We start from the raw sequence: 14,705 nt of genomic DNA, 5'->3' as shown, positions 1-14,705 counted from the left end.
GCGCGCATTAATAGGAGAAATCTCATTCAATGTAAATGCAGGAAACACGAAATGCACGTTTAAACTGAAAGGCAAGTTATTATACTAGCAATGTGCCTTTATTTGATAATGATATTCTGCGGTAATAACTTTTATTATTATTATTATTTCTATTGTTATTTTTCCCCCATATTGTATAAGATTTTATATAACCGCTATTATCTTCCCGTTTTATATATATATGATCAATTTGTAAGATAATATCAATGAGAAATCTAAACCGCGCGCGGAAAGAGTATCGAAGTAATATGTATACCTTATCGTTGTTCCTGACTCGCGCTCGTAGAACGCCATTCTATAAAAACATTAGGAACGTCGACTTTACAGATAAAAATAGCGCGATTCTGTGGAAGAGAGTTCCGATATATCGCAGATTGTCCATAACCGTGCGCGGTATTTAATTAAAGGTGAGCATCGATTTATCCGCGGTTCGATTTGATTCAGAGACGGTTGTTGCGGAGGCGAGCGACATAAATCTTGTCCTTCGTGGTTCCAGTTTCTCGAAAGGAGTGAGAGGTGATCGCGATCTATGTTGACCGATTTAGCTATTCGCCGATTTGCCTGCCGTCTTCTCCTTGACGACATTAGAAACAGAATAAAATTTGAAAACTCGCCAATTCCCGTTAACTTGAAAACATTTTATGTAAATGTATTCTTGGCATCATTAGATTATTAAATTTTCTTATAATTATTTGATTTAAAATGGTTTTATATATGGGATAAGCAAAACATTCATACATGAATTTGGTAATCATTGATGAAAATCTACTGACATAATATTGGAACAGAAAGCATTCGATAGTATTTAAAAGGGATTATATACTGTTATTAAGAGATTATATATTGATATATATGTATATATATTCAGAAAGTGAATTGAAACGAATAATTGCATTCGACATTTATATATTGTAACATATACCATATCATTTTCCACTTTTTTCATAAAATTAATTAAAATTTATGCCGTATTAAGTGTGTAAGAATATCTCACGAAACACATGATTATGTTTGAGAAGACCGCAATGTTTATCGCGGAACGACGAAATAGCCAGCAGGTGTGCTTGATCAGCGGTAACTTCGCGACTTGTCGGCAGGTAGATGGCACGAGGAAATGATGCACGTGTCCTCGAATAATATATGAATGTTTTGCGTGTATCGCGACAGGTATATGGTACTTGGATGGGCCTTAAAATTGCACGCGTGGATGCATTGCCGGTGTCGAAACCGAGCACATGTCAGTCCGTAACTGTACGTGGAAATACGAACAAATAGAAATTGACAATTGACGCAGGCGAAATGTTAATCTTATTTTGCGACGGCGCAATTGATCTATTGTCGATCGAAAACAGTCACGAAAACGTCACGATAATCCCTCGTGAATATTTCGGCGAATTATTGATTGGCTTGCCATTTCCGTTTGCCATTCGATGTAGGGGTATTCAAATTTCACAATGATGTCAGGTGGAAATTTGACGCGTGTAGGACGATTTCGTAGGTGTCGGCAAAGTTTCGGCCATCGACGGCGGGAATAACGTCAGCGACAGAAAGTGCAAAGGCTTACTGTCGTGCTTCGTAGTAGTTTAGAATATTAGAAGATTGTTGACTCGCTTTGACTCGTTAAGTCAATTAAAATGACCAAGTTCTTGCCGGTTGACGTCACGAATTTAGAGCACCGCGTTCCCTACTTTTTCTGCGGCCAGTTTCCATCGCGAGGGCAGCGTCGCGTACGTAAACGTAGAAAATGTCGAAGCGAGATCTCGGATCGCGTTTAGAAACCGCTTGAAAAACGCGCATGCTGCTCTTTATCGTGTCGAACACGATATTCTCGATTATCTGCATTGCTCGAGGACTTAAATTGGCACGATTTTCTATTAACGTAATTTATTCTCTATTTCTATCGCGAGCTTGAACGTGTTTCCACATGTTGCTCTTTCGTTAAGATCATAAATTGATGGTTGTAATATATCATTAAGAATGCAATTTTCTATTTCTGTCAAATGCGAGCATTTTTGCTGATTTCGTACTGTTTTACGATACTCTGGATCGCGATCACTGAGATCACACACAACATAAATTGATATCGCTATAACATATTATTAATATTATAATTTTCTATTAGCGTAATTGATTTTCTATTGCTGCCGTTGAGTGTGGACAGGTTTTCGCGCGTCACTATTAATTTTCCTGAACGGATTCTCGGTTGAATTATCGGAGAAAGTTGCCAACAATTTTCATGTCGCGGAAGGGAAGGAATTTCCGGACAGCGGACAGAGAGTTTGGCATTCGGGTCGAACTACTTTTCTTCTCCCGGGCGCGTGTTTACTGACGCACCGATACTTATTGCTTTGTTTTGGTGGTTTTATCTTCGCCATCAAGAGCATCACGACGGGCCTTAAGAGGCTTTACAATCTGGCGATGTTCGACCTTGTTTCGGCGATAGCCAAACGCGAAGGCAAATGGATGCGGCGCGCGATCCTTGATCTTCCCATAAAAAGTCTTGGTGATAATGTGAAGGATTTGATTTTTTATTGAATATTTACGATTTTTACAAATCCTTGTCGCGGGGATATTTTTATGAAGGCGACAAAAGGTATTATAAGATAACTGTGATGATTCACATTTTATTTTAACTTTTATCAAATCGTATTTACGTTTTTTCCGAAGATTTGCAAAATTATTATTTTTTTATTATTTAACTCTTTTTTTTTCTCAGAAAATTACTTTAAACTTGTTCGTAATAAAATTAATTCGATTAAATTACTGGATTTTATAATAATCAGCAAATTGCATTTTGAATACTGATGTCAGAATACTTTCATGGCTTATACATTATGCTTTACACAAGAAAATGCGTGTGCATAATTTTATTCATAGGCGTGTGAAGCGCACAGTGAATACAATATATTCATTGGTAAGCAAGAGCGATAAAATGCTCACGCATTTTGCATTCACGATGATAATTTTTTGCCATTCACGAGTCACTCGCGAGTGGACGTTGCATGACGCAAGAAATCGCGCGAAAGTTTTTAATGAGGGTGTATTATTGTTCATGTACGTGCGAAACGCATCAGCAGCGTCTGAGAAAGTATGCGTCGCGACGTCCGCAGGCGCGAGGTACCGTTCTCACGCGTGGATCGCGGTACGCGTGACCCGTTAATACGCGCGACGACGTTCCACGCGTGCATCGAGCGCGATGTACTTTCACGGCGCTCGACAAAAGGAACCCGCGCGCGCGCGCGCGAGTGTTAAACGGAAGAAGATCGTATTCGCGTTTAACCCCTTTGCCACAAGAAACGGACATAAACCGCCTGCATGAGAGATCGTTATTCGATTGCCGCGGTAAAGTAATGTTCACAATTTGCATACGCGAAAGCCATTGCTTCCAAACGCGCTTTTCAACTATCGAATGCATCTTTGCATCGTCAAAATGTTTCTTGCATTTCATATTTGTTTTCGCTACTTTTTCTTCAGCTTACTATATCTTTCACATTTTGTTTTATTTTGCTTACACCATCAATTATTCTACTGCTAGTACACGAATCTCGTATTTTTCTGAATAAAAATATCGAACAAGCATAACATTAAAGTGAATTATAACTTTCTTAATTAAAAATTTTTATTCTTCTGCGAGTTTGTCACGGTTACGTAATATCGGAGTCGTGTTTTGATCCTCTCCCAGCTGAGTGTTGACGTCAGAACTCGGAAGGAATCTATTTACTGAATCGTGTTTACTCAATCTGCGGAGCGTTGAAAAAGTGGACGGTGACACTCTCATATCGCGTAGATCAAAGTGACTGCGTGCGCGCGAAGAAATATATATCACGTCTAAGTGAAACGTTGACCGACACGCGAGGGGATCGTTCGTTTCAACGGATTGCGGCCGGCGGATCCTTTCGGGAACACGGTTGCGCGTAATGGTCTTCCTGATGGCGGAGCAGAAGCGTAACGCGATTATACCCGGCGTGCCTCGTAACACAAGGGAATACAACGTGTAATTTCCGTCGATGGCCGATAGAAAGCTGAAAGAGGCTTCGCGATCGACCCTTCACTACCCGTGTAATGACCGGGCCGACACGGCGCACGATCCGTCGTTCTCGATGCTCGATGACGAGAAAGTGTTTTGGGGTGTGCGCACCGCGCGTCGAGCGCATCGCGAGATGCATCTTGATTCCCGTCGCTATCGACAGCTAGCACACATCGTTCATTAATGTCCCGTTTTAATCGAGATAGTGCGATCGACGCGTAATGTTAAAGTGTTGTCACGTCGGCACGTATGCTGTACGTTTATTTAATTTTTTGGAATAAGAACAGCTGAAGTCGTGTATGACTTACAGGCAAAAAACGACAAATAGCCATCCATCATCGGATTAATAATCATTATTGCGCGGTTTGCGTAATGATAACATGACGCGGACGAATGCCTCTTTTCCGCGGTAAACGCGGTCAACCGAGATCCGCAAGATTGGTCAGAAAAGCCTCCGAGCGATTCTCTCGGATGCAGTTGATGAAATCGCGATCTCTCTGACCTGTACGTCGGCTTGCCTCTTTGCTGTTTCTCTTTTTTTTTTCTTTTCCTTTTTTTTTGCCAGTACTTTCAATCGGACGATTCCGCGAAGCGAAAAAATATTATTGTCGATAAATTTCCGTCAGTTGTCATAACGAGAAATAGCGATACTTTATCGCTAGATCGATTGCAGCTAAACCGCATGTTGTGTCAACTCATAGAAAGCGTGTCGACGAATCGCGCGGCTTGTATTTCGATTGCTCAATGTTTCTACGGCATTGTCTCTGATTATCTTGTCGATGTGTCTTCTCGATCGAATTTCATTGTTTAAATCAAATTCAAACGACGTGTCGATGAAAGCTATTCAGTGACATAAATCATATTGTTCGAAATTAGAAGCGACATAACACATAATGAGCATATTTATTTATGACATCGCAGTATTGAATAATTAAATTAGTGTTTCAGTAATGTCTTTTACAATTAATAAATTTAAATAACACATTACTTAATTATTTCATATTTAATAATGTTTTGCAACAATAATTACAGGTATTTTATGTAATTAATACACATTATTATTTATATGTACATATTTTTCTGCTGCTATTGAATCGTACATAATTATTGAATATTAATTGTGTACTTTATTTGTCGAAATCACTTCTGATAGAACTTCTAATAGAACTGGATCAAATTTTACGCTCATTTGCCGCGATGTTTTCTTTTGTAGGAAAATTTATAGGTACACAAAAGCCAGTTGAAATATTACGAAACATATTTGCCTAACGCGTTTAGAAAGGACACTTATTTATCAATTTAACAGAAGACGGATTTACAATGCAATAATATGTACTGGAAAGTTCGCGATAAAAAGCCAGTTACGTATCGCGAAGTGGAGAGAAGTGTACTCGCATGTAAAGTGGAAAGTAAGAGACCAGATCTCGCGTAAGCGCAAAATAAATAACGAAATATATGCGTCAACGCATAAATCTAGTTTTGCGTTTATAGCTCACGCGTGTAATCAAACTCGCAAATTACGAATACACGTGCATAAGAATACGGGAGATCTCTCTTGTCATTACACACACCGCGCTCCTAGCGTGATCGATTTTTCAGTTCGACGCTATTCGCAAGAAGAGCGTAGTTATGCAATTAATTTTCTGACAGTAGGTTATTAGTTATCGAAGGTGCCAGCGAAATGCTGCGGCGATAGTTATTAAATGAATTATAGTGTTGTCTAAACGTTAGAGACAGTTTTTGCAATTAGCCTGTTACTCGTGATTTTAATGCCAGCTGGCAATCAGACGTTGACCTTAATCGATGTACGCCCGAAGACATTATTCGACAAAATAGGCAGACGTGTGGGCAAGATAACGATCTGGAAGTGATTTTCTAGTTACTGAACTGAAAGTCTGTATAGAAAAGCGGGTAGTTAAACTTGACATTAACACAAGCCATCCGATGGCCTTTTACTTCTTACATCTTCTTTATGTTTTTCTGAAACAATCAAACTGCATCTGCGGGATTCTCACATGTTTTTCACATTCAATTATTAGCAATTAATGCAAAATTTATTAATTTAAAATAAGCGAAGTTTTTAATCGCTTCAGTTAATAAAGTAATTTATTGATTATGAAATGTTAATAACTTTTTGCGGATTATTTAAATATATACGATATGTATAAAAATTTTATTTTATATTGACGCGATTTTTTTATCATTAAATTTTACAATGATTAAATTCCAAGCTGTTATTCGATGCAATTGTCAAGAGGATTTGCTTTGCTCTTAAATTGCTTATTTTTTTCTTTTTCTCTCCAATTGTTTATTTTCTTGCTATTATTTTCGCAATCTTCTCTGTAACATTATCTGTGATTGGAAAAAACATCCGGTAATTCTAGGACATCCTATCTAACATATACAGACAAAATTACAGTCGTGTTATCGCATCTTATAATAAGTGCTGAAACCTGTTGCCAGCAGGAATTTGTCATTTCGTGACCGTCGAGTAATCCGCAAGGCGATCCTTCGCGCAGACAAATAAGACTCGTCCACCGTGGACGCGTATGTATGAGACACCTGAGATCCTTGGCATCACGACAGGCACGTTCCACGCGCGAATGAAAATCGCTTGGATTCCGATCAGCCTCGCGCGATGCCGTTCATTTACGATCGATTGGGCAGAACATGGTAACATATATAAATAATTTATAAACCATGTTTACCACATGTAGCAAGCGTGCAGTAATAAAAAATTAGTAATATTTGTTAAAATAATAGAAATTGAAAAGAGAATAATAACTAAAAAAAGAATGGATATCAAATATGATATTTTTCATGCACATAAATATTCTGTAATATTGTACATTCTTGATGGAATATCTCAATGTTAACAGAATTCGTTTTAATTATTTATGCCTTAAAAAATAATTGAACAAATGCTCCGCATTTTTATTTACCATTAGATTAACATTATTTATGTATTAGTGGGAAAACCGATAATCGAGGCGATATAAAGTGAGAAATTCATACCCGATAATATGACGACATAAAATATTACGATCGTTGCGGAAAATTAATTAATAGCTGGCTGGTGAGAATTCCCGGGCTATCCGATAAATAGGTATGTGGGAAGATAGGATCAGATAGGATCAGCGGAACGAGTTGATCAACGCGTAAATAGTAATTTCTATCCGATCGATAGGTCACATTTCATTCGGCGTATCGATCTCGGGCCTCGCGTGTTTAATGCCATGGTAAATCTCTCGCATTAGCGTGTCGTTTAATGCGAACGCGATTGAGAAGTCAATTAATTAACACCGTACGTTCATGCGCGTGTCGTGGCGAGAAAGAAGGCGAAATACAAAAGATTCCTGGATCAAATAGCACGATGTGCAATTTTATAAATCGCTGATCATTACGCAACTGATTGAACTCGATTCCAGAGACGGACCATCCGCTGTAGAAGTTCGTCTGATTTATGCAGTCACTAGGCGTTAATTAGCAATCATTGCGATTAATTAACCAGCTGGATGACCGCGTACGGATTAAATGGCACGCGAGCGAAAATTGTCGGTTTGCTAACAGAAGATCCGCGCAATCGATTCGCCGAAGTGAAATGCGATCTATCGCTCGGGCACGAGCCACTATTTATAGGACGATTAAAACGTTGGTTTAATTTGATCTGATCATCTTTTACTCACCGAATGACTTTCAAGCCTTCCCGGCTGGCGGCTTAATTAAGTTTCGAATCAATTAAGTCCGCACAATGGACGAAACTATCTCGCGTCAAAGCGATGCACTCAGTCATACGACCTGCGCTAATTAATACATTTTACCTTTTAGTGCACAATTTTGTGGGATTATTTCGTGTTATGTATACAGAACGCTGGATAATATTTCAACGGGAAATTAATTTAATTAAAATTGATGAAAGAGGGTAGACATCGAAGATACAGGACTCGCTTTTTTTAACTTGTACTTGTTTGCACTTTCATACGAAAATATTTCAAACTAGCAATTTTTATTTAATAATTAAAAAAATTATCTTTAGATTACCTCAGATTTAAGACGATAAGTAAACAAATTTCTCGTGAATATTAAAATTAAAATTTACGGATACTTTCTTAAGCATTAATCAAGAAGTTTTCGCGTACAATGTTCTCAAACTTCTTACTTCGGGAAGAGATGAATAACTTTCACACAATAATGCATATACATAATAATCTTTCGCTCGAGCGAAGAAGAAAGGAAATGGAATATAAATAAAGTATATTTAAAATAAACAGCGTAAGAAATAAAGTAATGTAACAACAAAGTTAAAAACGCCATTACGTTCATTACGTCGTCAAAAATGTTAAGATTTATCATTTGCAATTTAAATATTAATTTAAATTCTGCGGATGACTAGAGAACTGTCGCGGCATGCATACTGCCCACACTCGGCGGATGCATCGATGACTTTGACACGCGACAAGACTTCTCCGCATAACGAGCGACGCCGATATTTTTGTCGAATTTTTTTTTTATCCGAACGGATTGACGACTTTTCTTGCTTTAAGGTGGATGTTAGACGCAGCGTGCACAGCGCGCGGTGAAATCGCATGTTTACTATCGGAAAGGTTACTTCGCATTATTCGCTAATTGATTCGTTCGGCCACAAATTAATCGTTCGACAAGTGATTGATCAGTTTGGCATTCTGCAATTATTGTTGACGTATGGGAAAATCTTCCGACTTCGTCTTTTTCCTATCATTCAAAACTACATAACTGTCGAGATTTCTTTCTCGTCATCAGTCACTTTCGCTCAATAAAGTCTGGAGAGGAATTTTATTTTTGTTGTAATATATGAAGATGTTGTTTTGCATTTTAATTGTTAAATAATGAGAAAAATTAAGATTAAAATATTAAATTTATTTTTATATTATATTAGTCAATTAAACGTGTACTTTGCATTTCTAATTTGCGCTTGTAAACTGTAAATAACATCTTCGCTGAACGATTTTCGCTATCAATATTGCGGCGAATCGGCGGCCGGCGAGTGTTAATTTATTGTCTTCCCGCAACGTCAATCTCGCTGATTGTCGTTATCATCAGCGACCGGCCCACGCGGAGGCGAGAGAAAATTTTCCAGACGCGCTCGCTCGTCTAATCATTGCGCTACGAGAGCTATCTCGAGCAGGAAGAAAGTGCACCGCTAAAAGCGCGACGTGCGTGCTTTCACATAAATATCAGCTTGATAAATGTACCGGCCAGGGCGTTATGGATGGAGAATATTAGAATAGCACATGGCGATCGTGGCGATGGCCGCGCGCTATTGTAGGCGTAGCAAGAGAGCAGAGATTAAACGCGATCCCAATCAAGACGATTCACGCGCGCGCTTCCGCGTCCTTCGACGGAAACGTTGCACTCGATCCATCAACAATTACGGCGATTAAGATTCGCGTGAACAATCGGACGCGCAAGCAACTCGTTGCTTTGTTAACCCGCTGTCAGAGCGATGCGTCCAACTTGTGATATATAACGAAATAGAGACGATATTCTAATAAAGCAAAAAAGCTCGATAACGTAGCCTCGATATTGTAGAATATAAATTGAAAGGAAATTTCCACTGAATGAAACGATGATTAAGAATTGTTAGTCTAATTTGGCAATATATTTGATTGGTAATATTGTTAAATTTAATAGTAATATTCTTTTATTTATTTATTTTTTTTATACATTCGCGTCGATATAAAATCAAGTGCAATTAATTATTGATAAAAATCAGAGAGAATTAAAACAATTTTCGAATTTGGAAAAATTGTTTTATAGTTTGGATAGTTATTATTACAATTTTTGCGTGAAACTCACGTGGCGCATAGGTCAAGCTTTCGAGCGTATTCATTGTTAACGATTACGGCCGGATTATCCCCGAGACGAGTTCATAATTGCATTACAAGCGTATCCACCGACGCCGAGATTAACCTGTTGGGGCGGATTAGTCCCCGAAGATAGATAGGTGTATCAAAGCCGCGAGATTAGTCGTCGATAGTAAACGGGTTGACACGTTCGAGACAGTTATATTCCGGTATCCTGCGCGAGGCGGCCATTAGCCCGCGGCGCACAATGTAACACCCGCGTGTAGGAACAATGGGAAGCTCGTGCGCGATGATTGATCGCCCAGCTGGACGCAATCGTACCGACTGGATATCCTCGGGACCTCCTCCGTTTTATCTTCGCGGCTGTTCATCTTACGCGCCGACGTTGCGCGCCGCTGTCTTGATGAGTTTCGCTAAGCCCGCTGCTTAGGCTAACTGCCCGCACCGACGGTTTGCATACCAAATATGCGCGACAGCCTATAAATTTTGCTCGCTCATACGCGCGCGCGTGGTAAACCGTTGCGTTTCGCCTTACGTTGCGGTTAGACGACTCCTCCGTTCGCTTCCTCTTACCGACGCCACGAGTCTCCATAATTATTTTCTACCGTGCAGGACTTTGATTGAAGACTCTTCTTTCCGCATTTTTTATCTCTTACCGATGCCGCTTACATTCCTCATCGATGCTTATATTTCTCCGATGTGCGTCTTGAGCATTGAGATCTGTATTCTCGACCGGAATGCAAATCGTCTTATCCTTCTCGATTTAATCAAGCTTATTCTTTCCGTCCGGTACAATTTGATACGTCGATCGACGATCGAAGCGTTAGTTTCGTCTGGTCGTGGCGTAAATCGCGGTCGAGATCGCGTGGGTTGTTGAGCGAGCTGCATCGAGAGACTTATGCAAATTCAATTTAGCCCGCCTGCGGTGAAAGAGAGCCAGTCGGGATCGGCGCCGATGACTTCGGCGTATTACAATCATTTAGAGGATGTCCAAAAATCACGTGTCATACAAGCTTTGCACATAATCGCTCTTGCAAAAATTATTTCTCTCATTGTCGTTTACAATTACAACACGTCAATTAAGGTTCCATTGGTGGTGCTCGAAGCGTGAAATATAAATGCAGACGCTTACATGCTTTTTTCTCGGTCTTTTTGAATCATCAAATTTAATCAACACTATTTTATATCTGTTTAAGCGCAGAATGAGTCTTACATACTTTAGCTCTTTATATCAAGCGCATTCTACAGCGCCTAGGATGCATGCGTGACTCACGATGACAGCGTGCGAGAATGCCTTGAAGAGGCACGGGGGACGCGATTGATAGATAAATAGAACGAAAGAAAGAGAGATGTGGGGGGGAGAGATGCACCTTGAAATCGGCTCGTCTTAAGTCGCGGCAGCTGGCCGACTCCTTCGTTTTATTTCGCATGACGAGCATCAAGGACCGCGTTAGTTTCTGCCAGCCTCTCTCATAACCGCTTTATTATGCGCCACTTTATAAATACGTTCTGCTGGCTGACTGTACGCGCGAAATACCCGCGTAAAGGTTAGTGCTTTATCGTCGATAGGGTTTTGCAAGCTTGTCTTTAGTCTCGTCGATCGAGGGGCAGCCTCTGCGTTTTAGCGATGGCAGCCTCTCGTGAAGCCTTTCCTAGCTAACTCACAGCACAATGTCATATTCTATTTCTTTATTTTCTTCATTTCTTTTAGCGCAATGTTCTTGTTAGAGAAATATATCGTTCAAGAGTCTGTTTTTGATATAATAATAATATTGTTAACGTTTTAAATTTTTTATTGTTTTCAGGAGGAAATCGGCGAAATAATCGAGTCAGCTCCGGCGACTCCAATTTGCATCACAGAAGAACCAAAGTACCGGACTTTACCCGAGAAATTATCGAGTCATACGATTGAGTCGCTTGCCCCGAAATCCTTGTCTGCCACGAAATCGCATGGCTCCGTAAAGAAAAGACGAAATTCGTTGACGAGAGGCAGCGAGGACATCGGCAACTGGTCGGAGTTCAATAACATAATCGCGAACGAGATCAACGAGCTGACCAAAGAGAGGGCGAGGAGGGAAGCCACGCGCAGCAACGACGACGTCAAAGTGGTACAGTACAAAGAGCTGCTGAACGAATTCGGGATATCCGACAGCGAGAATTCCGATTCTCAAGGATTCAGCGGCGAACATGATTCTCTTCGAGACGAGGAGAGTCTTCGCGATCGCAGGAACGGAAAGCTGTTTGTCGACGATGATTGTCGCTATTTGTTGAACTCGGATTACGACGAGCCGCACGATCGAGTGGTTTCCGAGGAGAGGAAGAGCGGCAGCCTGCCGGAGAATCTGCAGGACATCATCGGCAAGCGCGGCCGATTTCACACCTCGGACACTCTGAGCTCCGATTACGACGAGCCCAGCAACTGCCTACCGATGAACTCGATCAGAAACCAGATCGATCGGATCACCTCTAGTCTACCGTCGAAGCTGGAGCGCGAGTGCGCCACGAAAGACGCACGATTGAACCCTTGCCGAGCACCAAAGACACCCGTAGAATTAAGCACGAAGACCAATGAAGACACTAGTGTCGTCGACGGAGCGCCGCGAACCGAAGCGTTCAGAAGCGTCGAGGACGCCGAAGAGCCCAATGCGAAGTTGCCGCCCCGACAACGATCCGAGCGGAAGATAAGCCTCCCGATCAGTCTGACGATACAGAAGCGTAGGAAAGCGACGCGACTTCAAAGACTCCGGCAAAACTCGGATGATCAAGAGACCATGGATCCCGATTACGACGACGTATTTCCGAACGACGAGACCGGCAGATCCAGATCCTTAGACAACCACGTGCCGAAATCGGCGCCTGTGACGCCGACGGAGGAGAAGAAACCGCCGTTTTCGAAATTGTTAAGAAAGCGGCACGCCCCGGTGTATCATGAAAGCACCGACGATGTTATCCTGGTTAGCGTATCTTCGCTGCCAGATCAAGATCTGCTGCGTTTGAGAAACGACAGGCTCCACGAGACGAGAAACAGCAAGATGAAAGAAGCGTTGACCAAAAAGAGAGCGATATCACCGCTGACTCTGCGTTCTGACATCACTGCAAAGAGATTGTCGGAATCGGATAAAGATATCAGACGGATCAGTCCAGTAGACTTGAAGAAGTTCTCGCTGATACGGCCGTGGGGAAATGACGTCGCGGTGAATTGCGATTTGCCCAAGAACGACGACATCAATGGAAATTGCGGGATCGAAAACGGAACTCTCAGTAAGTTAGATCACGCCGACATGAAGAGGATTATGGAGGAACAAAACGCCCGAGCGGGATCCGTAAGTTTCAGTATTGATTTTTTGCCATTAATTATTACCGGTATTAATTTATATATTTTCCAATCTTTTTGTATCGTAATACAATATTAACAAAATTACAAACATTTAGATAATTATAATGAAAGAATATTATATTTAAACAGTTATTGATTGTTAATTAAATCAATAATATCAAACATTTAAATGTAAATTAAATAATCCACCGCTTAAAATTTAACGAATTATTAATCATAAATTAAGTGGTTGAATATAATAATTAATTTGATATAATTTATTATAGTACTTTTAAACAGCAATTTTTCTCAAGTTATTTTGGAACAACAGACGTGAAATTTTTATTACAAAGACAATTTAGACAGAAAGTCTGATTTAGCTTATTTTTTATTTTACTCGCAGCTGCCTATTTCCCTCCAATCCTTGTTGTCGAGGATTCGAAATGGTTCGGGCTCCTGTTGCCCGAACAGCCCGCCAATGGACTCTCTCACCTGCTCCGATATAGCGACTCAAACCTCGCCCGCAATTTCGAGGAGTTCTAGCTTCACCTGGGTCAGCGATTGCGAATCTCCCCAAGGTAATTTTCGTATTATCCCACACACGCTGTTGCTTATGCTGCTCTTAATATATATTCATGGGATTAGTTAACACCTGTGAAATTTATTTCCGTTCTAGTTCTCCGTAATTCCGCATTCGACTATTTCGAGGATCCCGCGTTTATCGATGATTTACGTTTGAATTAACTTTCTGCTTGCCCTGCGGGCTCATTAAAATCCACTTCGGATAATAAAATAAAATTTAGCTTTTATTATTTTATACATATTTTATTTATGATCTTTTTTAATAAAGAAAAACCTTTTTAGAGAGTAGAAAATTAATGGAACATAAAAAGATACATGTATCTTATTTACATTATTAATTAATTTAAAAATATATTAAGAAATTGTTTTTATCAAATATGTGACTAAAGATTTAAAATAATTCTCTTTGAATATATTGCGCGGAAGATCCAAAGAAATTATTTCAATATAATATTACTGTTCTACAGAACATTATTTGTAAAACACCGTCGTGAAATTTAATATACATAATTCAATGGACGCAGATGGTTGATTGATTGATACTGTATAGATCTAGTTATAGTTTGTTAAATCACATTTCTCTTTATTGCAGCCGAGTCCCAATTAGATTCGCAGTCGTTACAAGATGAGAGCACGTTAGACCCAGTTTCTCCCCAAGACACCGTGGACGACGACAATAGATCCTCATCATCGTCGCAGGATCTCCTGCAGAGCATGGACGAGATTTCCTCCGGAAGTCTATCGCCGGATACCACTGACAGAGCATCTCCGCTTGAAAGCGGGATAGGAACGGCGAGCCCTCCCAGGAGTACGGATCGACGATTAGTTAAACGTAAGATAATAGTATTTTATCACTTTTTAATGAAGAAAATTAGATGCTATATTTATGCAGCAATAA

General features: G+C 40.2%; 1 protein-coding gene across 2 annotated transcripts in view; it reads left to right on the top strand.

Moving 5' to 3' along the window:
* LOC105667781 (stAR-related lipid transfer protein 13) overlaps positions 1–14,705 on the top strand; it is a 215,328-nt gene that overhangs the window by 66,595 nt on the left and 134,028 nt on the right. For both annotated transcript variants that reach the window (XM_012359792.2, XM_012359791.2), the window contains 3 exons: positions 11,715–13,232; positions 13,629–13,803; positions 14,400–14,639. In XM_012359792.2, coding sequence (XP_012215215.1) covers positions 11,715–13,232; positions 13,629–13,803; positions 14,400–14,639 — 1,933 coding nt within the window. The remainder of the gene's footprint in view (positions 1–11,714; positions 13,233–13,628; positions 13,804–14,399; positions 14,640–14,705) is intronic.

The sequence above is a fragment of the Linepithema humile genome, chromosome 2 (genome assembly GCF_040581485.1).
Source record: "Linepithema humile isolate Giens D197 chromosome 2, Lhum_UNIL_v1.0, whole genome shotgun sequence".
Lineage (NCBI taxonomy): Eukaryota > Metazoa > Arthropoda > Insecta > Hymenoptera > Formicidae > Linepithema > Linepithema humile.
The sequence above is the reverse complement of the archived record's forward strand: the minus strand, read 5'-3'. Positions and strand labels throughout refer to the sequence as shown.